The sequence below is a fragment of the Scyliorhinus canicula genome, chromosome 28 (assembly GCF_902713615.1).
Source record: "Scyliorhinus canicula chromosome 28, sScyCan1.1, whole genome shotgun sequence".
Taxonomy (NCBI): domain Eukaryota; kingdom Metazoa; phylum Chordata; class Chondrichthyes; order Carcharhiniformes; family Scyliorhinidae; genus Scyliorhinus; species Scyliorhinus canicula.
The window spans coordinates 1,409,287-1,429,590 of NC_052173.1; the positions used below are offsets into that span (position 1 = coordinate 1,409,287).

A 20,304-nucleotide genomic window follows, 5' to 3' on the forward strand; every position below is an offset into this window, starting at 1 on the left:
ATTGTGTTGCACCTTATCAAGTGTTAGAGGTCTGTCTCTCGCTACACTGCATCAAGTGCAGTCCACGTCGACCCAGCCTGCCCAACACATCAGTCTCCTTTCATTTAATTTATGCCAACCACTTTGCCATCACTCTCGATCCAATCTTGGATGAGGTTAACCAAATCCTTTCTGAAGCTGGAAGAAATATTTGTCCCTTTTTAAATGTTGGCATCGTTGTTTGTATCCGCTGGCCAGATTTCCCGTTTCCCAAATTAGACTTGTTCCCTGCACAAGGTTAAAGCTTCATCGTCAGTTCTGAATAATTATTCAAACAAACTGAAATGGAAAACTGGGAGTTGTCAATTGACTGGTTAATCCGGCAATGCTGCAAAAAGCCTTAATTGGACTGGTAGTGGAAAATCAGCCATTTGGCACAGTGCCGGTCGGGGGCTGCTCTACGTGATTCCCCCCCCCCCCCCCCCCGCCGATTCTCCACCCAGGATGGGCCGAGCGGGCGCATAAAAAATCCAAGTCGCGCCGGCGCCTTCCACGTGTTGTCTTACCCAGCGGGACCTCACCGTGTATCCATCCGGGGGTGGCCTGGTGGTCGTGGGGGTGGGGTCTGACCCCTGGGATGCCTCCGCTGTGGCCTGGCCCGTAATCGGGGCCTACTGATTGGCGGGCTGGCCTCTCGGGCTGGGGGTTTCTTTTGCTCCGCGCTGGCCCCTGTAGCCCTATGCCATGTTGCATCGGGGCTGGCGCAGAGAAGGGAGCCGGTCATGATACCAACCTTGGCCAAAACCCTCAGCACTTCTTTGTGCCGTATCCCTCTATACCCATCCTATCCATGTGTTTGTCAAGATGCCTTTTGAACGGCGTTAATGTGTCTGCTTCCACAACCTCCCGTGGCAACGCGTTCCAGGCACTCACCACCAGGAATAACAGGAAGGCAGAGTACTGGGCTAATGGTAAGATTCTTGGTAGTGTGGACGAGCAGAGAGATCTCGGTGTCCATGTCCATAGATCCCTGAAAGTTGCCACCCAGGTTGAGAGGGTTGTTAAGAAGGCGTACGGCGTGTTAGCTTTTATCGGTAGAGGAATTGAGTTTCGGAGCCATGAGGTCATGTTGCAGTTGTACAAAACTCTGGTGCGGCCGCATTTGGAGTATTGTGTGCAGTTCTGGTCACCACATTATAGGAAGGATGTGGAAGCATTGGAAAGGATACAGAGGAGATTTACAAGAATGTTGCCTGGTATGGAGGGAAGATCATATGAGGAAAGGCTGAAGGACTTGAGGCTGTTTTCGTTAGAGAGAAGAAGGTTAAGAGGGGACTTAATTGAGGCATACAAGATGATCAGAGGATTAGATAGGGTGGACATCGAGAGCCTTTTTCCTCGGATGGTGATGTCCAGCACGAGGGGACATAGCTTTAAATTGAGGGGAGATATATATAGGACAGATGTCAGAGGTAGGTTCTTTACTCAGAGAGTAGTAAGGGCGTGGAATGCCCTGCCTGCAACAGTAGTGGACTCGCCAACACTAAACGCATTCAAATGGTCATTGGATAGGCATATGGACGATAAAGGAATAGTGTAGAGGGACTTTAGAGGGGTTTCACAGGTCGGCGCAACATCGTGGGCCGAAGGGCCTGTACTGCGCTGTAATGTTCTATATTCTATGTTCTGCGTAAAAAAAAACCTACTTCACACATCTCCTCTAAACTTTGCCCCACGGACTTAAACCTATGCCCCCTGGTGACTGACCCCTCCACCCTGGGAAAAAGTGCCTGCCCATCCACTCTATCCATGCCCCATATAATCTTGTAGACCTCTATCAGGTCACCCCTCAACCTCCGTCTTTCTAATGAAAACCGTCTTGAGTCTATTCAGCCTCTCCGCATAGCTAACACCCTCCAGACCAGGCAACATCCTGGTCAACCTCTGTACCCTCTCCAAAGCCTCCACACCCTTCTGGTATTGTGGTGACCCAGAATTGTGCGCAATAATCCAAGTGCGGCCTCACCAAGTTTCCATATAGCTGTAGCATGACCTGCCAGTTTTTATACTCGCCCCATCCAATGAAGGCAATGCTTTCTTTTTTTTTAATTTTAGAGTACCCAATTATTTTTTTTTTCCAATTTAAGGGGCAATTTAGCGTGACCGGGGCAGCACGGTGGCGCAGTGGGCTAGCACTGCGGCCTCACGGCGCTGAGGTCCCAGGTTCGATCACGGCTCTGGGTCACTGTCCGTGTGGAGTTTGCACATTCTCCCCGTGTCTGCGTGGGTTTCGCCCCCACAACCCAACAACGTGCAAGCTAGGTAGATTGGCCACTCTTAATTGCCCCTTAATTGGAAAAATGATTGGGTACACTACATTTATAAAAAAAAATGAGAAAATGTAGCGTGACCAATCCACCTAACCTGCACACCTTTGGGTTGTGGGGGTGAAACCCACGCAGACACGGGGAGAATGTGCAAACTCCACATGGACAGTGACCCAGAGCCGGGATCGAACTCGGGTCCTCGGCACCGTAGTCCCAGTGCTAACCACTGTGCCACGTGTCACCCTTTGCAATGCTTTCTTGACTACCTTGTCCACTCGTGTTGCCACTTTCAAAGATCTGAGGATCTACACGCCCATATCTCTCTGACTTTTCTATATTCCTGTGAGTTTTGCCATTTATGGTCTATTTCCCCTCGATGTTTGACTGCTAAAATGCATTACCTCACATTTGTCCGGATTAAACTCCATTTGCCATTTCTCTGCCCAAGTCTCCAACCTATCTTTGTACTTGTACTCAGGGTGGGGGAATAATGAAATAAGATCCTCTTTTCTCTCCCCCGTCTCACCTTAATTATCCAGAGGTGAGGGGTACAATTATTATGTTCTGAGGATTATAATTATTCTTAGCGTGCAGTAAAGTCTGAATCAATGTGGCTTGTTTTTAAAGTACGGTTTTCATGTAAAAACATTTAATGACGATTGCAAGTTGATATAGTAAATTGATCCTTTTCTACATCTGAGAGAATGGTTTCTATCAATTTGAGTTTCTATGTATTGGCATCTAAACATTCTTGTGCCTTTTTAACCTGGCTGTTTGATGTTAAATTTTTAACTTCTGCGTTGAATCCTGCACTAATTGATTTTCTTTCTCCATTGCAGATCAGATTCCATTCTCTGTTGAGATTTCCCAGATTAGTGATCTCAATGATGCCGACAACAGTTTCATTCAGAACCGGGCTATTCTATTTGGAATTAAACTCCACGACCCTAGCCTATATTTAAAAGATGCCGATATCAGTTTCTCCTGGGATTTTGGAGATGGAAGTGGTACCCTAATTTCCCGGGTCCATACAGTGACACACACCTACCTCTCAACAGGAGCATTCAACCCACACGTAATCCTACAAGCTGCTATCCCATCAACTATGTGCAGCACAGCCAATCCAACTATTGAGGATTCAAGTCCAATGATCTCGACGATAACCACTGATCCTCTACCTAGCAGAGGATCCTCTGTTGTGACCCTTGATCTGACTGTATCCTCAGTAAATAGTGAGCCTACAGCACGGGAAGTTACTACAGGTAGGAGTAACCCAGGGTAATAAACACTGGGATGGAAGCTGAAATGGTTCGTAGTTTACTTTAAGTCTTCACATTTGCCTTTTTCAGCTGAGTAAAGGCAACAGTAATTTGGAAAACCATTATGTTGACTCTAAAAGGTCCAGGTTCAAATTCTTCTGATAGAAAACTAGGACCAAAAATGTCAAAGGGGTGGGTTCTAAGGAGCATCTTGCAGGAAGAAACAGTGACGGAGGATTACAGAGAAAGAATCCCACTGCTATCTGTTGGCACCACCGTCAACTCTGTAGAGGTGATAATTGGATATGTACAAGAGGCCGGAATTGGAGGAGCGGAGATCTTGGAGTGTTCTTGGACTGGAAGGGGTGTGACAGAGATAGCGATGGTTGAACTAAAAACAAGGATGAGCCTTTTAAAATTGAGGTATTGCCAGACTTGGAGCCAATGTAAATCGACGAGCACAAGGGGTGATGGGTCAACGAGGCTTGGTGTGAGTTAGGACATGAGCAGCAGAGGTTTTATCGTAGAATTTACAGTGCAGAAGGAGGCCATTCGGCCCATCGAGTCTGCACCAGCTCTTGGAAAGAGCACCCTACCCAAGGTTAACACCTCCACCCTAGCCCCATAACCCAGTAACCCCACCCGACACTAAGGGCAATTTTGGACACTAAGGGCAACTTAGCATGGCCAATCCACCTAACCTGCACATCTTTGGACTCTGGGAGGAAACCGGAGCACCCGGAGGAAACCCACGGAGACACGGGGAGGATGTGCCGACTCCGCACTGACAGTGACCCAAGCCGGAATCGAACCTGGAAGCCTGGAGCTGTGAAGCAATTGTGCTAACCACTATGCTACCGTGCTGCTAAAGGGTTGCAGGCTTAACGAGGAAAGAATTAGAAAGAGTTGAATCTAGAGGTAACCATGGTATAGATGAAGGTTTCAGCAGCAGATTTACTGAGGCCAGGGCAGACACGGGAATGTTACAGATGTGGAAGCAGTTAATAGTCCTGGTGATCAGGAAGATATAGGGAATTTATCTGTTGGGATTTTAAAGTGTTATGTTTATTTATCTCCAAAACTACAAATATCACTACATCAGAAGGAACTTCCTCCCTCAGAGGGTCATTAATCTTTGGAATTCCCTACCCAAGCAAGCAGTGAAAGCTTGGGTCATTTAATATATTCACGGCTGAGTTAGACAGACTTTTGATTGATAAGGGAGTTAAAGATTATGCCGAATAGGCAAGAAAGTGGAGGTAAGGCCACAATCGGATCCGCCTTGATCTTATTGAATGGTGGATCAGGCTCGAATAGCCTACTACTGGTCCTATTTCTAATTATCATGATCTTAGTTCTGCCTACAAACAATAAGATCAAACTAGTGTGCATCATGCTTGCTTGAGACAGTAGATTAGTCTCTCAGCAGTGGTGCTATGTTTCAGGGCTTTAAATATATCCAGCCATCTTTTTGGCGAGCTAAAGATTGTAATATGAGGGCAGCACGGTGGCCTAGTGGTTAGCACAACTGCCTCACGGCGCTGAGGTCCCAGGTTCGATCCCGGCTCTGGGTCACTGTCCGTGTGGAGTTTGCACATTCTCCCCGTGTCTGCGTGGGTTTCGCCCCCACAACCCAAAAAAAAATGTGCAGAGTAGGTGGATTGGCCACGCTAAATTGCCCCTTAATTGGAAAAAATAATTGGCTAATCTAAATTTTAAACGAAAAAAAAAAGATTGTAATATGATGGAGCCAAACTGGATATTGTTCCAGTCAAGCTGTTTTATTGAGTTTCCCCGAAACTCGAGCATTTCTGCTGGTGAGGAAACCACTCTAATAAACTTGGGCTTTGCAATGATTGCAAATAAAGTCTTTGGAAGCACAATTTGAATGTGGCTTGGTCAAAATTTGTCTGGCTGTCTTTGTTTTCTTCCTCTTCTGAAAAAAAAAAGTAAATGGATAACTTTAGCTTAGTATTCACTCGGTAGCTTGGTTGGGGGGGGCGTGAGTAACAGGTACCTTTATGGTTATTCAACATCTGGGGTAGGCAAATATTTGTACGGTGCTTGTACTCGTGAGCCATCTTTTCTTGTACCACAACCGGTAAGTGTCCTCTCTGCTTTGTTGCTACAGTTCTCAAATCGTTTTAACTTACTAACTCCAGGATGGTGATTTATTTGCAATACGCAACATTGCTGATATTGGATGTACTGACACGAGAGTGGTTGGTTGCAAAACCAGTAAAGCCACTGCAGTCTTATATCCAGATTCAAAATCAGCATTATCAATTTTCAGTTTGACAACTAGTATTGGTAGGTGTGACTAAAATGTGTCTTGCAGCCTCTTGGGAGCATTGAACAGGAACATACTTTCGAAATGAAAGAAAACTGATGCAATTATTTCCCCAATACCGTGGGGCAGCATGGCAGCACAGTGGTTAGCACTGTGGCTTCACAGCTCCAGGGTCCCGGGTTCGATTCCCGGCTTGGGTCACTGTCTGTGCGGAGTTTGCACGTTCCCCCAGTGTGTCTGCGTGGGTTTCCTCCGGGTGCTCCGGTTTCCTCCCACAGTCCCACAAGGGGCTGGTTTAGCTCACCAGGCTAAATCGCTGGCTTTTAAAGCAGGCCAGCAGCACGGTTCGATTCCCGTACCAGCCTCCCCGGACAGGCGCCGGAATGTGGCGACTAGGGGCTTTTCACAGTAACTTCATTGAAGCCTACTCGTGACAATAAGCGATTTTCATTTTCATTTTTCAGTCCAAAGATGTGCAGGTTAGGTGGATTGGACATGCTAAATTGCCCCTTAGTGTCCAAAAAGGTTAGATGGGGTTATTGAATTACGGGGCAGCAGGGTAGCATGGTGGTTAGCATAAATGCTTCACAGCTCCAGGGTCCCAGGTTCGATTCCCGGCTGGGTCACTGTCTGTGTGGAGTCTGCACATCCTCCCCCTGTGTGCGTGGGTTTCCTCCGGGTGCTCCGGTTTCCTCCCACAGTCCAAAGATGTGCGTGTTAGGTGGATTGGCCATGATAAATTGCCCGTAGTGTCCTAATAAAAGTAAGGTTAAGGGGGGGTTGTTGGGTTACGGGTATAGGGTGGATACGTGGGTTTGAGTAGGGTGATCATGGCTCGGCACAACATTGAGGGCCGAAGGGCCTGTTCTGTGCTGTACTGTTCTATGTTCTATGGGGGTAGGGTGGAAGTGAGAGCTTAAAGTGGGTCGGTGCAGACTCGATGGGCTGAATGGCCTCCATCTGCACTGTATGTTCTATGTCTATGTCAAAACGTGTTGGGCGGGATTTTCTGGTCCCAATGATGGTGCCCCTGCTACCGCGGGGTCCCTGGCTACACGGGGTGTGAAGAACGGGGAACCCCATTGACAGTGGCGAGACTGGAAGATCAATGACAGCCCACGTCCGTCGCCACAAAACGCGCTACATGTGGAGGATGGGGGTGGGATCCCGCGCCCACTAACTGGGAACATTCGCATAATAGTTATGTGGCTGGGCAAATAATCCAAAGGTCTAAACTAATGATCACTTTTTAAAAATAAGAGATCACTCATTTAAGACAGAGATGAGGAAAAATATTTTCTCTCGGAATGCTGTGAATCTCTGGAACTCTCTCTTCTTCAAAAGGCAGTGGAAGCAGAGTCTTTGAATATTTTTAAGGCAGAGCTGGACAGACCCTTGATTAACAAGAGGGTGAAGGTTTATTGGGGTCAGCAGGAATGTGGGGTTGAGGTTACAATCAGATCAGCCATGATCTTATTGAATGGCGGAACAGGCTAGAGGGGCTGAGTGGCTCACACCAGCTTCTAATTCATATGTACATATTATCCAGAGACATGAGTTCAAATCCCAACGCAGCTGCTGGGGAATTTAAATTTAGTTAATTAAATAAAGCTAGTTTCAGGTGCAGTGTTTCAAATCGGGCTGTCCTAAAACTGGAGTTATCTGAAAACCAGATTGTTTAGAGTGTTCCACACATGAATTTTAATTGAATACATTTAAAAAAAAACTTACTTGGATAATTTGGCTAGGCGCTGTGTTGGCTGAGTGTGACTCGACCTTAAATATTGGCTTTGCGTGCCACTCTATCGCACGCTCCAAGCAAGCCTTGATCCCACCCAACCTGGTTTGACCCCAAACTGCCAACAGCCCAAGCCACTTGACCTGAAATACGACAATATCTGAAATCCGGCACAGCCTCGGCCCTGAGGTTGCCAGATTTTGAGGTAATGTACCTGGAATGGTGACTATGAAACAACTTGATTATTGTAAAATCCTATCTGGTTCACTAATGTCCTTTAGGGAAGGAAATCTGCCAACCATACCTGGTCTGGCCTACATGTGACTCAAGACCGACAGCAATGTGGTTGGATCTGAATTGCCCACAGTTACGGGCAATTAGGGATGGGCAATAAATGCTGGCCTTGCAAGTGATGCCGACATCCTGTGAATTAATAAAAATGGAGCTAAGGGCAGCACGGTGGCCTAGTGGTTAGCACTGCTGCCTCACGGCGCTGAGGTCCCAGGCTCGATCCCGGCTCTGGGTCACTGTCCGTGTGGAGTTTGCACATTCTCCCCGTGTCTGCGTGGGTTTCGCCCCCACAACCCAAAAATGTGTAGAGTAGGTGGATTGGCCACACTAAATTGCCCCCTTAATTGGAAAAAATAATTGGATAATCTAAATTTATATTTTTTTTAAATGGAGCTGAATTATTAAACAGCGCAAGACATTATTTCACATGTCAAAAACTCTGTTCCATACTTAATATGGATAATAACAGCTTTATTTATTCAATCGTTTGCTCCCAATATTACTAATGGGAGCCTAGTCTTTTTTAAAGGGATTGAATGTAGATCTTTAGTAAGTTAAGGTACATTTGTTGAACACTCAAGTATTGAATTTCAAATTAACTTGATTTCTGTCTAGTGCATCTGACAAAGAATGGACTTTAGAACTGCATTTTAATTTTTTTCATAGGAAATACATCTCCTTCTCAGCCACCAACAGTTGAACCTGTAGCTGTATCTACTCCAGTGTCTGATTCCCCAGTACCATCTTCTGCGCAACAGCCAATTATAATCCCCACTTCCACAGGAGACCCTATTCCAATTCCTTCTTCCACCATCAGTCCTGTAATCCCTGCCTCTGATGGCGCAATAAATGCAGCAATCGCTATCTCAGAACAAGCTACAAACGCAGCAACCCCTGCCTCTGATGACGCTATAAATGCGGCAATTGCTATCTCAGAACAAGCTATAACTGCGGCAATCCCTGCCTCTGATGAAGCTATAACTGCGGCAATCGGTGTCACAGAACAAGCTATAACTGCGGCAATCCCTGCCTCTGATGATGCTATAAATGCGGCAATTGCTATCTCAGAACAAGCTATAACCGCGGCAATCCCTGCCTCTGATGAAGCTATAACTGCGGCAATCGCTGTCACAGAACAAGCTATAACTGCTGCAATCCCTGCCTCTGATGAAGCTACGAATGCACCAATCCCTGCCTCTGATGAAGCTATAACTGCGGCAATCGCTGTCACAGAACAAGCTATAACTGCTGCAATCCCTGCCTCTGATGAAGCTACGAATGCACCAATCCCTGCCTCTGATGAAGCTATAACTGCGGCAATTGCTATCTCAGAACAAGCTATAACTGCGGCAATCCCTGCCTCTGATGAAGCTATAACTGCGGCAATCCCTGCCTCTGATGAAGCTACGAATGCAGCAATCCCTGCCTCTGATGAAGCTATAACTGCGGCAATCCCTGCCTCTGATGAAGCTACGAATGCAGCAATCGTTGTCACAGAACAATCAACCAGTAAGTCTTCCATTTGCTATTCGTTTTGGAGATTTTATTTAATCTGCAATGCACAGTTTTGTATAAATCTGCAAATCTGCATCTCAGGCTCCACTGACCTAAACGAGTACAATGGATTTGTTGAAATTATGGGCTGGATTCTCCAGTCCCCCAGCCGCACGCTTCTCGGTGGCGCTCCATTCGCTGGCAGTGGGATTCTCTACTCCCAAGGCTTGTCAATGGGATTTCCCATTAATGCCACTCCACACCGCCGGGAAACCCGCGGGCGGGGGTGCGCTGTCAGCAGGAAAAGAGAATCCCAACAGCTGGAGAATTCCGGCCTGTGTTTGCTTTTGTGTCGTCCAATTGTACAGTCTGGTACAATTGTATAATGTCGTCCAATTGGAAATTGGAGCTCTGAAATGACTGAAACTTTGGGTTTCTTTCTTCAATACATTAAAAATACTTGCAATGGGGCAGCACGGTGGCGCAGTGGGTTAGCCCTGCTGCCTCACGACGCCGAGGTCCCAGGTTCGATCCCGGCTCTGGGTCACTGTCCGTGTGGAGTTTGCACATTCTCCCCATGTTTGCGTGGGTTTCGCCCCCACAACCCAGAAATGTGCAGGGTTAGGTGGCTTGAACACGCTAAAATTGCCCCTTAATTGGAAAAAAATTAATTGGGTACTCTAAATTTTTTTTTTTTTTAATACTTGCAGTGTTGTTTTGTGCTCTTGAAATTCTCTGGAACATGATCACAACACATATATGTATGAACGTAATGATCAGATCATTGTGTTTACCAGCTGTTCTTTAACTAAATCCATAGCTGTATCTGCCACAATGGTGATTTCGGAGAGTGAGACAACAGCTCTGAGCACAAATGAAGGACTGATGCTGGTGAAACGACAGGCTCTTGAAGATCCAGAAGATAATTGCCTTATCTACCGCTACGGCACCTTCAGCGCCACCATCAATATTGTCCGTGAGTAAGACTTTCAAATGGGTAATTCCACTAAGAAGTAAACATTGGGGTGCATTTGTCATTGCCCAACGCTGCGATCGGGATTCCCAATTGGGCGGCGAATGGAGCGTCCCTTGAGCCAAACACGTTGTGATGCTCTGAAGCCCCGCCGGCATCCTCAGTGCGCGACCTGCTCTGCCGGCGGGAGCATTTCAATTTGATTAGCGGGCTGGAAGCCCTATTCACCACCCTCCTGTTATGCACTGACCCCCACAGCAGGAAATTCTCCGGACGGGCTTTGGTGCAAGTTTGCCCAAGTGTGACCCTGATACAGTGGGCCCCGAGGTGAGTCAATGGGGTCAATGCACAACTGAGGTCCCCCTAAAGTCCATTGGAAGGCTCCCCCCTCCACCCACTGACCAGTAGGGGCATCTTCAGGATATATACAGGAATATACAGGTCCACAACATGCACGCATGAGGGTGACCCAACCCCACCCCCACCGATCCCCTCCACATTGCTGTGAATAAGAGAAAGTGAAACCACTTGGCTCCTTTTCATGTGGTGAGGAGCTGTCAATCATAGCAAGAGTGTTTATAAACATTGCGGCTAGCATCAAAGCAGGATAAGGAAAGATAGATAAATAATCCGCCAAGCTCCTGCCTCTGGAGTAATAAAACTGTCAATCATGTGCTGTGTGAAATTAAATGGGAGTTTTGCATTTCAAAGGCTATCAGGGGATTTGAAGCCCTTTCAAGTGTGCTTGGCTTTCGAGGAAGCCTCTGACACTTGTAACAGCTGCTGCTTTAAACACTTTTGTCTGAGGCAGCAGATGGTCGGGAAGGATAAGTGAAAATGCTGTGATTTTTCACTGGACTGCCAGGACTGCTCTTCAGCTTCCAGGTAAGGGAGACTGATGGGGTTTTTGATGTGGGTCTCTGACAGGAGTCTGATGGGAGGGTCCGATGTCGGTCTCTGATTGGGGGTCTGACAGGGGGTCCGATGTATGTCTCTGATGGGGGGGGGTCTGTTGTGTGTCTCTGATGAGGGGGGGGGGGGGTCTGTTGTGTGTCTCTGATGGGGGAAACTGGCGGGGTCTCTGATGGGGGCTCTGATTGGGGGGGGTCGCGTCACCCTCATGCGTGCGTGCTGGGGGGGGGGGTGGCCCATTATTCCTGTGACAGGGGTGGGGAAGGATGCCCCTCCTTGTCAGAGGAGGGGACAGGATTAGCATTGTGAGGACAGCACGGTGGCGCAGTGGTTAGCATAGCTGCCTCACAGCGCCAAGGTCCCAGGTTCAATCCCAGGTTCACTGTCCGTGTGGAGTTTGCACATTCTCCCCGTGTCTTCGTCGATCTCACCCCCACAACACAAAGATGTGCAGGGTAGGTGGATTGGCCACACTAAATTGCCCCTTAATTGGAAAAAATGAATTGGGTGCTCTAAATTTATTTAAAAAAGGATTATCATTGTGGGGGACAGGTGGACCGATACCGAGATTCTGACAGAATCCGGCGAGCTTTCCACCATGCATATTTTTGCACGGTTAAAGATGAAGACTCGCACCTGGGTGGCCACTCCCAGCGTCAGCCGAGACCAGTCCTGATTCTCAGCGGGCGGAGAATCCTGGCCATTGTGTTAACTAAAACTAACAAACTGTCAAGCTGATACATTCTAAAGAAAGTGAAGTACTTTGAGGGGTCTGCTCAGGGAGGGGCTCCCATTCACACCCCTTATAAAATGGCACCTAGTATCTGTTTACCTCACAACAAACAAAAAAGGTAAGCAGTGAAATACACTCAATAAATCAAACAACAATCAGTAAATTGTGTTTGTGCCTTGTAGATCCCATTCTAACATTCAATTGCATGGACGAGTCAATTTACAGATCAGCCCTAATGGCTGCAAACAATAATAGAGCTATCAATGGAGTCTGCACGTCCTTTGGAGTCTGCACGTCCTCCCCGTGTGTGCGTGGGTTTCCTCCGGGTGCTCCGGTTTCCTCCCACAGTCCAAAGATGTGCGGGTTAGGTGGATTGGCCATGCTAAATTGCCCGTAGTGTAAGGTTAATGGGGGGAATTGTTGGGTTACGGGTATACGGGTTACGTGGGTTTAAGTAGGGTGATCATTGCTCGGCACAACATCGAGGGCCGAAGGGCCTGTTCTGTGCTGTACTGTTCTAATGCATCATGTCATGGCAGCACGGTAGCACAGTGGTTAATATAGTTGCTTCACAGCTCTCGGGTTCGATTTCCGGCTCGGGTCACTGACTGTGTGGAGTCTGCACGTTCTCCCCGTGTCTGCGTGGGTTTCCTCCGGGTGCTCCAGTTTCCTCCCACAGTCCAAAGATGAGGAGGTTTTAGGTGGATTGGCCATGATAAATTGCCCTTAGTGTCCAAAAAGGTTAGGTGGGGTTGCTGGGTTACGGGAATAGGGTGGAGGTGTGGGCTTAAGTGGGATGTTCTTTACAAGGGCCGGCGCAGACTCGATGGGCCAAATGGCCTCCTTCTGCAATGTAAATTCTATGAAATGTCGATAAAGGATTGAGCCGATGTCATGATTGTACTGATAAGGGCAGCACGGTGGCACAGTGGTTAGCATTGCTGCCTACGGCACTGAGGACCCGGGTTCGAATCCCGGCTCTGGGTCACTGTCCGTGTGGAGTTTGCACATTCTCCCCGTGTCTGCGTGGGTTTCACCCCCACAACCCAAAGATGTGCAGGCTAGGTGAATTGGCCATGCTAAATTGCCCCTTAATTGGAAAAAATAATTGGGTACTCTAAATTTAAAAAAAAAATGATTGTACTGATATTTACATTACATCTGTGTAATAGATTTATTCATAAGAACAGGTTACCCAAACCTAGATTTGTGTAATTGCCCTCATGCCAACTAGTTTTGTGGGGTGGGCCTTGCCCTCAAACCTATCACTACAACTACGATGAATTGGATTCTTTACCTCTCTGCTACGAGGCAAATCAGACAGACTTGCATCTGGGCTCTTATTCGATAATCTGGTGAGATCGACTGTTACTGGATCAATACTTTGCCTTCCTTTTTCTTTCTTTCAGAGGGTATTGAAAGTGTGGAAATTGTGCAAATATCAAATGTGGTGCCAGGTTCTGTGGCAGAGATGCAACAAAACGCTGTGGATTTCACCGTGACCTGTCAGGGAAGGTATGGTGTGGAAGAGTTTTCATTGTCATTCTTATTTAACACAAACTAATAGCTTTGAATACTTTCATGAGCAGTGTAAACAGTTATGAGAAGGCAGCAAATGAAAGAATTAAAGCTCACCTGTTAACTGGCTGGGGCACCAATAAGCTTTAAAGTGTGATATATATTCCAGGTACGTACTTGTTGAATTCAAAACTTTTAAAGGTGCAGTCGGCAAGAAAATTGGTCTTAGCTGCATTACTGCCACCATCAACCTGTCCAATTTGAAATGCCAGCAATACGGCTATTGTTATTGTTAGCAATTAAAAGCTAATTAAATTGATATGAATTTATTAAAAGGGTTACAACCAATATTTATGCACCACTAGCTGCACGTTTATGTCGGCAATCAACTTTACCACTGAACCGTCACAACAGGGGCTGGTTTAGCTCACCAGGCTAAATCGCTGGCTTTTAAAGCAGACCAAGGCAGGCCAGCAGCACGGTTCGATTCCCGTACCAGCCTCCCCGGACAGGCGCCGGAATGTGGCGACTAGGGGCTTTTCACAGTAACTTCATTGAAGCCTACTCGTGACAATAAGCGATTTTCATTTTCATTTCATTTAATTCCCAACAAGCTCATATCAGCTGATGAGTTTCTCAGATGAGCCTTGTACTCTTCACAGACCTTGAGTTAGCAAAACATCCCGCTGCAAGGCCATGGCTGTTTATTATAGAAGGGACAGACATCGAGGCAGAGAGTAAGTGCGGCCCTGGGATGATTTGGGGAGGACAGATAATGCCTCAGTTTGGAGAAACCCTCCCTGTGCACCATGTAATCGAAACAATGTTGTGCATACGTGACTGTAGTGTATGAAGATGCTTGCAATTCTGTAGACTGGAGAAGCACTGCTTCGGTGGGGGGAGGGGGCTCCGATGTAGTTCTCTCCCGCCACATGATGGAAGAATAAACAATCATGCTGTACCCAAGTCTCCTGAGATTCATTTTGTGCAAACTTCACGGCAACACTTTTAGTCGCAGAATTTCCATTTTTGCAAGGGGCATAATGATGGATCTCAACCGCATTCCTTCTACACCTGCATTCTGTAAGGCTTTGATAGGGAAAGCTCAAACTCAAACCTTTTACACCTCTTGCATGCAGAGAAGGCTGGACCTTCTCCGTCCAATTCTCAGCAGGCCACTCGAGGTATTCTGACAGCTGCCTTTAAAATCTGTTCCCGTTGTGCCATTATAATGCAATGAAGCATGATGAGGTGGCAGACTTTTCAATGCTGTCATTTCTTTTCCAGCTTCCCAAGTGAGATTTGCACCGTTGTCTTGGATGCAGATTGCATCAATCCTCAGCAAACTGACTGTAGTGAAGTGCTGCCTGCTGATGAATGCCAGCTCATCCTTCGCCAATTCTTCAACTCCTCTGGAACTTACTGCGTCAATGTCTCAATGACAAACGCAGTCAGCTTGGCTGTTGCTAGTGCCCGTGTTGATGTGAACCCAAGTAAGTCTGTCCAAACTCTGTAACAACGTAAATGAATATAATCCAACCCGTGGGCATATTAATAGATAATGCAGTCTACTTTGAACATGACTAATAGAGTTGGGAATGCATTTTTATTTGCTCCAGTGCATGGATGGTCAAAATAGTTGGATGAGGGGTTCCTGGGTTTGTATTATTGATACTATGCAGTGAAGACCAAGTGTCGTTATCAGTTGAATCGAGATCAGAGGAGAGGACTTGTGGTGCAGTGGTGGCGTTTCGAGCTCTGAGCCAGACGTTCTGGTTCAAGTCCCACTTCAGGACTTGATGGCCATGGAAGGTGTGTGCATAATGTAGCCAAACAGATTGGTCAGCTTGTAAAGTTTTCCAATACTCCTGATGACAGCTGGTAAGAGCAGGAGACTTTCCTGGTCAGTCATACTGCAGAAGGCAATGGCAAACCACTGCAATACTTTGCCAAGATAGTCATGGAATAATCCAATAGAAGTCCACAGTCGGGCAGCACGGTGGCACAGTGGTTAGCATTGCCGCCTTACGGCGCTGAGGACCCGGGTTCGAATCCCGGCCCTGGGTCTGTGTGGAGTTTGCACATTCTCCCCGTGTTTGCGTGGGTTTCCCCCCCACAACCCAAAGATGTGCAGGATAGGTGGATTGGCCACACTAAATTGCCCCTTAATTGGAAAATTGAATTGGGTAATCTAAATTTATTTTAAAAAAAGAAGTCCACGGTCGCCATGTGAAGGAAATTCATGAATAAATAAATAGAATTCAAATGTATTTAGGATATTATATTTTAGAATTGAGAAAGTGGACACATATTCAAGTATATCTATTTTTACCCCGAAACCTTTAAAAAAAATAAAAATCGAGAGTATCCAATTATTTTTTTCTAATTAAGGGGCAATTTAGCGTGGCCAACCCACCAACGCTGCACATCCATTTGGGTTGTGGGGGTGAGATGCACGCAGACATGGGGAGACATGGGCAAACTCCACACGGACAGTGACCCGGGGCCGGGATCGAACCTGGGTCCTCGGCGCCGTGAGGCAGCGTGCCGCCCTATTTTTACCCAGAAACCTTAAAAGCATATACAAGGGCAGCACTTACTGATAGCTTTGGTTTCAACAGGTGTTAAACATTGTCTGTACTAAACACAAAGTAATACCAGGGTCTTTCAAGTTCTCTTCACACTAAGAAAAGATAAGAATAGGGCAGCACGGTGGCGTAGTGGTTAGTGCTGTTGCCTCACAGCACTAAGATCCCAGTTTTGATCCCAGCTCTGGGTCACTGTCCGTGTGGAGTTTGCATATTCTCCCCATGTCTGCGTGTGTCTCACCCCCAGAACCCCAAGATGTGCAGGGTAGGTGGATTGGCCACGCTAAATTGCCCCTTAATTGGAAAAATGAATTGGGTACTCTAAATTTTTATTTATTTTTTTTAATCAGGAAAAAGCTCTAAAGTAATTTTTAAAGGAACTTCAAAAGGTTTATTTTATTTTAATTTTTTTAAATTTAGAGTAGAACATAGAAAATTACAGCGCAGTACGGGCCCTTCGGCCCTCGATGTTGCGCCGACCTGTGAAACCATCTGAAGCCTATCTGACCTACACTATTCCATTTTCATCCATATGTCTATCCAGTGACCACTTAAATGCCCTTAAAGTTGGCGAGTCTACTACTGTTGCAGGCAGGGCGTTCCACACCCCTACTACTCTCTGAGTAAAGAAACTGCCTCTGACATCTGTCCCATAACTACCACCCCCCAATTTAAAGCTATGTCCCCTCGTGTTGGTCATCTCCATCTGAGGAAAGAGACTCTCACTGTCCACCCTATCTAACCCTCTGACTATCTTATATGTCTCTATTAAGTCACCTCTCAGCCTTCTCCTCTCTAACGAAAACAACCTCAAGTCCCTGAGCCTTTCCTCGTAAGACCTTCCCTCCATACCAGGCAGCATCCTAGTAATTAAGTAATTAAGGGCAATTTAGCGTGGCCAATCCACCTACCCTGCACATCTTTGGGTCGTGGGGGTGAAACGCACACAAACACGGGGAGAATGTGCAAACTCCACATGGTTCAAAAGCTTTTATTTATTTATTTTAAATTTAGAGTACCCAGTTATTTTTTTTTTCCAATTAAGGGACAATTTAGCGTGACCAATCCACCTAACCTGCACATCTTGGTGTTGTGGGGGTGAAACCCACGCAGACATGGGGAGAATGGGCAAACTCCACACGGAGAGTGATCGAGGGCCGGGATTCGAACCAGAGTCCTGAGCGCCGCAGTCCCAGTGCTAACCACTGCGCCACATGCCACCCACTCAAAAGCTTTTATGATGGCATTGTCTCTCATTATCTATTGAGGAGACATTCTTAGATTGTACCTCAGCAAATTGGAAATAACGGAGTTTTAAAAATCTGTCCCTGTATTAGAAGTTTAAAATAACATAAATAAAAATAGAAACAATTGGAGGTAAACAGGACAGAAATTCAGGACATATTTTGAAACATGATGACCATATATCCAATGTGGATAATAAAATAATTTTGACAGTTGAATCATAGTGAATAATAAGGACACATTTAAGAGGAGTTAATCAAAGAGACAATACCAATTGCTGCGAAAGAATGATGTAATCTGGTTTAGAAGGGTATGACTATTCCAGCTTCCTTTCCGAAAATTAGAAGTGTTGTAGAAAGGTACTGGGACCTCCTCAATGTTTCTCTGGCTGTTGAGATGTTGGATATCATAAAGCAGACAGCTTTCCTATCCAGTTGCCCAATAATTGATTGATTCAGGTAAAACATTTTTTCCAATTAAGGGGCAATTTAGAGTGGCCAATCCACCTAACCTGCACATCTTGGGGTTGTGGGGGCGAGAACCACGCAGACACGGGGAGAATGTGCAAACTCCACACGGACAGTGACCCGAGACCGTGATCGAACCCGGGTCCTTGGCGCCGTGAGGCAGCAGTGCTAACCACTGCGCGCCCAAGAATATCAACTGTTTTAAAGTATAGATTTCCATTTTAAGCTTATATTCCACATTGATGAAGAAAACTGCACAATTGCATGCCTGCAGTAGTGGTGCTGCAACATTTCCAGTGAGAGAAAGGTGCAATTACAGCGTGACAGTTTTGCTCAGGCGGTTTCTGTAATAAACGTGGAAATAGGAGTTTATAACTGAAGCAGTGGGCAGTAAGTGAATGCAGAGGTTAGATTCTATTTCCTACATTGCATAGATGTAGCTGCTTCTATGCATACTATCCCAGTTTTGCTCTCTTTTAAAAAAAATATAAATTTAGAGTACCCAATTATTTTTTTTCCCAATTAAGGGGCAATTTAGCGTTGCCAATCCACCTACCCTGCACATCTTTGGGTTGTGGGGGTGAGACCCACGCAGACACGGGGAGAATGTACAAACTCCACACGGATAGTGACCCAGGGCCAGGATTCGAACCCGGGTCATCAGCGCCGCAGTCCCAGTGCTAACCACTGCGCCACACGCCGCCCCGGTTTTGCCCTCTTAATTGATCAAAGTAGATGGTAAAGAATGTTGTAAATTTCAGGCTTGATTTCAGTGTAGCTTTTACTTTCTACTGAATGGCTGATGTAACTTGACAAGCAGAGCAGCTTTTAAATTAATGAGTAATGAGAGGAGATAATCGTGATCAAAGAAAGCTGATGTTTGGAACATGCTTGAACTAACTGTAGCTAAATGCATGATATTGTTGGTTTATTTCCCTTCACTGATCGCCTTTTTAACCCTTCCATTTTTAAAAAATGTGAGCGGGATTCTCCCCGACCTGATGGGGCGGGGGGTCCCGGTGCCGAGGAGTAGCGTGAACCACTCCGGCGTCGGGCCGCCCCAAAGATGCGGAATCCTCCGCACCTTCAGGGACTAGGCAAGCCCCAAAGTGGATTGCACCGCACCGGTCGGTGGGGAAGAGGCTTGGCGCCACGCCAACCGGCGCCGCACGGCCTCCGCCGGCCGGCGCGAGTTGGCGCATACGTGGGAGCACCAGCGTGTGCTAGCGTCATCCCAGCGCATGCGCAGGAGTGTCATCTCCGTGTCGGCCATCGCGGAGGACCACAGCGGCCGACGTGGAACAATAGAGTGCACCCATGGCGCAGGCCCACCCGCGGATCGGTGGACCCCGATCGCGGGCCAGGCCACCCTGGGGGCACTTCCCGGGGCTGGTTTAGCACACTGGGCTAAATCTCTGGCTTTTAAAGCAGACCAAGCAAGCCAGCAGCGTGGGTTCAATTCCTGTACCAACCTCCCTGAACAGTCGCCGGAATGTGGCGACTAGGGGCTTTTCACAGAAACTTCATTGAAGCCTACTCGTGACAATAAGCGATTTACATTTACATTACATTTACATCCCTCTGTGTGCCCCCCCCCCCCCCCCCCCCCCACCGCCATGTCCCGCCGGTAAGGACCTACTCTAATTTACGCCAGCGGGACCGGCAAAAAAACGGGCGGCCACTCGGCCCATCGCGGGCTGGAGAATCGCCGGGGGGCCGCTGCCAGCAGCCGCCAACCGGCGCGGCGCGATTCCCGCCCCCGCCAAATCCCCAGCACCGGAGAATTCGGCAGCCGGCGGGGGCGGGTCGGAGAATCCCGCCCCTTATTTTTTTAATAAATTTAGAGTACCCAATTGTTTTTTTTTTCCAATGAAGGGGCAATTTAGCGTGGCCAATCCACCTACCCTGCACATTTTTGGGTTGTGGGGGTGAAACCCACGCAGACACGGGGAGAATGTGCAAACTCCACACGGACAGTGACCCAGAGCCGGGATCGAACCTGGGACCTCGGCACCGTGAGGCAGCAGTGCTAACCACTGTGCCGCCCTTGAATCCTTCCATTTGTGCTTAAAGATTGGCATCAATGTTCTGCGTATTAATGAATTAAACCGCTGCAATTCTGAGTGACTGAGGAGACTTTTCTCTTAGCTGCAGGTGGGACACCTAATACGACTGAAGCATTGGTACTTGTCGGGATGCTGCTCATTGCAAGTATCATTGGAGTTGTAGCCGTAACCTACAGGTTAGTTTGTACAGCTGTCACATCAATAGAGAGGATCCAATTCAGGGATGACTTGCTGTTTGGAAGATATTTGGTTTTCTGAACCCAGAAGCAGTACTATTTAAAAGATCTCTACAGATTGCTTACAGATGAGGAGAAAAAAATGTTGTCCGGAATTGAAATCCAACGGGTCTATGGGCTAGAGCAGCAGTACAATTCTCCATCTGTGGGATAGTCTGTTTTGAAACTTAGATCAGGAGATCAAATGA

General features: G+C 47.0%; 1 protein-coding gene across 4 annotated transcripts in view; it reads left to right on the top strand.

Moving 5' to 3' along the window:
• pmela (premelanosome protein a) overlaps positions 1-20,304 on the top strand; it is a 50,589-nt gene that overhangs the window by 28,201 nt on the left and 2,084 nt on the right. The window contains exons 6-12 of one of the 4 annotated variants that reach the window (XM_038786466.1): positions 3,146-3,568; positions 8,551-9,101; positions 9,135-9,393; positions 10,199-10,354; positions 13,406-13,511; positions 14,802-15,007; positions 19,963-20,056. In XM_038786466.1, the coding sequence (XP_038642394.1) occupies positions 3,146-3,568; positions 8,551-9,101; positions 9,135-9,393; positions 10,199-10,354; positions 13,406-13,511; positions 14,802-15,007; positions 19,963-20,056 (1,795 nt within the window). Of the gene's footprint in view, positions 1-3,145; positions 3,569-8,550; positions 9,394-10,198; positions 10,355-13,405; positions 13,512-14,801; positions 15,008-19,962; positions 20,057-20,304 lie in introns of all 4 variants that reach the window. The other 3 variants (XM_038786467.1, XM_038786463.1, XM_038786465.1) reach the window with 3 other exon arrangements.